This window comes from Charadrius vociferus, unplaced genomic scaffold (assembly GCF_000708025.1).
Source record: "Charadrius vociferus isolate BGI_N301 unplaced genomic scaffold, ASM70802v2 scaffold7, whole genome shotgun sequence".
Taxonomy (NCBI): domain Eukaryota; kingdom Metazoa; phylum Chordata; class Aves; order Charadriiformes; family Charadriidae; genus Charadrius; species Charadrius vociferus.
Window position 1 is genome coordinate 7,604,870 of NW_009649308.1, and position 2,694 is coordinate 7,607,563.

The 2,694-nt window shown below is 46.7% G+C and overlaps 1 protein-coding gene across 1 annotated transcript; it reads right to left on the reverse strand.

The window, feature by feature from the left end:
- Window positions 1-304: 304 nt before the first annotated feature.
- On the reverse strand, window positions 305-2,271 carry RAB39B (RAB39B, member RAS oncogene family). Its single transcript, XM_009889348.1, is given in 3 exon segments — window positions 305-931; window positions 933-1,010; window positions 2,138-2,271. Coding segments are annotated over 3 exon segments (528 nt in total). The 3' UTR covers window positions 305-615.
- Between the last annotated feature and the right edge of the window lie 423 nt (window positions 2,272-2,694).

Genomic DNA, 2,694 nt, shown 5'->3' on the forward strand with positions numbered 1-2,694 from the left:
TACTGTTTTCCTGTTTAAATCCCACATGATATTCTTTGCTACGGAACTAGGTTCAAGAACATACGAAAGAAAATTCAGAAGTGTGCATACCATGTCAGTAAACTTTTCCTGTGGAGTTGGCCTTGTGTGGAAACAGTATCTGTGCTGCCTTTACACCTTCCCAGTAACAAACAGCTGACACAAACGAAGATGTCCTCTTTCCTTCCCTCTGTCTGCCCGTCTGTCATACTAATGAAGCATCCATACTGTGGCTTCAATACCCAGCATGGAGCTATGGATTTACTTAAAAGAGGACACGTACAGTACCTTGGCTTGTGCCAGCCCGTTCAGCTCTCGGTATACTCTCCCCTGTCTCGTGCAGCCCCTCGTTTCTGCTTCCTGTCTTCTTACAACATCTACATGCACCCTCACTCACTCTCCGTTAGGTTTGTAGCCCCCAGTTCTGAAAGGTTATTTGGAACAGAACATTTCTTTCTGGGGTCTGTTCTGGTGTCCAAAACAACGTGGGAGGCTGTTCACAACGGGAGTGTTGCTCTCCCTTCTGTCACACTGAGTTCACTTAGTAAAGTACGTTTGGTTAGTAGAGTTCATCACCACTTGCCTCACTAGAAGAGCTCAGCACAAGCATCGCCTATCTGATTTCACCACTTCTTCTGAAGAGTGCACTACGTTTGGGACAAACCCGCTCTTTACCCCTTCCCATCCCTCCTGGATTGAAATTTCCCCCCTTTTAACAAGCTCGTATATATCTCGAGTCAGATCAGTGAAGGCCTTCTCCACGTTAATGGCATCCCGAGCTGAGGTCTCAATGTACTTCATACCATACGCAGCAGCCAGTTTCTCAGCCTCGTGCCTGGTGACTTGCCGCTGTGTGTCAAGGTCACACTTGTGCCCTACCAAAACAAAGACGATCTGGTATGGCTGGGGGGGCCTGGAAGGATCTGCGGTTTGTAATGTCAAAGAGGAGGAGTCCGCCAACCGAGTTCCTGTAGTAGGCTCTGGTGATGGACCTGGAAACGAATGAGCCACAACAAAAGTCTAAGTTACAGCTCTTTGGGAAGAAGGGCAGAGTGAGTTTCACATGGGGTTTTGGTTGCTTGCTTGTGTCTTCTGATTTATTAGTTTTTCTTAAGCCAAACAACCCTTCTGAACATACATCTTTAAGAAAGCAGCATTACCACCACCCTGTCTACCCTGCAGAATACAGGGCAGAGAGGCCATTCAGGTAATGTCTTATCACTTTTAGCTTGTGCTCTGTAGCGCTTGTCATTCAAAAAGAAAATTAATCTTGGCTTAAAGACTTCATCCTTGGGTAACTGCCTCACTGATTTCTTACAGCTCAGTTCAAAATCCCCACCACCATTTTTGGTCTCGATTTTCTATCATGGATTTCTGTATGCCCTTTGCTGTTACTGTAAAGAGCCCTGTCCCCAGCCTCTGAATACCTTGTCTAACCCATTGATTTAGAAGCACTGTAACAAATTAAAGGATTATTTGAAACCAAACACCCACTCCCTGACAGATACATAAAAGGAGGAGGCTACAGGTTTGGAAGGCAGACCATGGGGTTGTAGCTCTCCTCCATACACCCAGGGCCGTGGCATAGGACATCCACTGACCCTTACACTTTTTCCCGCTATGCCACTGGTCAAAATGATGGCACGCACCATTACAGCTAACACAGTAACAGGAGCAGCCAGTCTGACCTCCTGAGTAACAGCAAAATGATACAACAACTTCCCAGGGGAATCTGCATTACTGTTGGTCTTGTTCCTGCCAAGTACTGACAAAATAAAACAGTAACCAGAAAGACCCCCTGAACAGCAGGCTGAGAAATGGAGCACATCTTCCACAACTCTTCCGAGCAAGGGCAGACTTCAACGCAGCCAGAAGCAGCACATGAAATCAGCTAACAGAGGGCGATGGAGGGAAGCCGAGACCACGAGGCTGAGGAGAGCTACAGCTCGATGATTACTACACGTGGAAAAATCAAGAAGCTGTAAGACTGTGGTGTTTCTGCAAAGTCATGGATTCGTTCTAAATCCAGAAGCAATGATCGATTTCAGTCCCTGGAGGAATTCACACCCGGGTCTGAACTTTCCTTGCCGGGAAAATATAAGCACTACTGCATTTTTACCTTAGGACAAGTCCTTTTCTTGGACACGCAAGACTGTTGTTAGGGGTTACTTGATCCTGTAGCGTGTTTATCAAGCGAAACTGCCCAAGAAAGGATGAACTGGAGTTTTCAAGGATTGCTTTATCAACAGACATGCAGCGACGGGTGAAAATCCACAGCCAAAACAAGCAGGCCAGAAGAAGGGGAAAAAAAGATAGTTGGCTGCATTTGGATAATTTCTCCTCTCCCAATTATCTGGCTGAGGGACAACAGCAGCTCTGCACATTTGGCACTGAGGGAATTAGATCTGCCTTTTGCTATCTAGCCAGCTGCAAACAGATATTGGCGCTTTGAATTCACCCCCACACTGTCGCAGGCATTTCTGCTTCTCCCGTGTGTTCCGTGCCATCAGCCCTGGCTCCTCCTGCCAACATCAACAATGCCTCAGGTACTTCTGAAAGACATGACAGGATCTAAGCTGAATGCTGCTTTGAGGTAAAACTAGGTGAAGGTCTGTGCCTTTTCTTAAAGCCTCTTCCACCAACTATTTTCCTTACCGACCTGCAGGAAGCAAACTG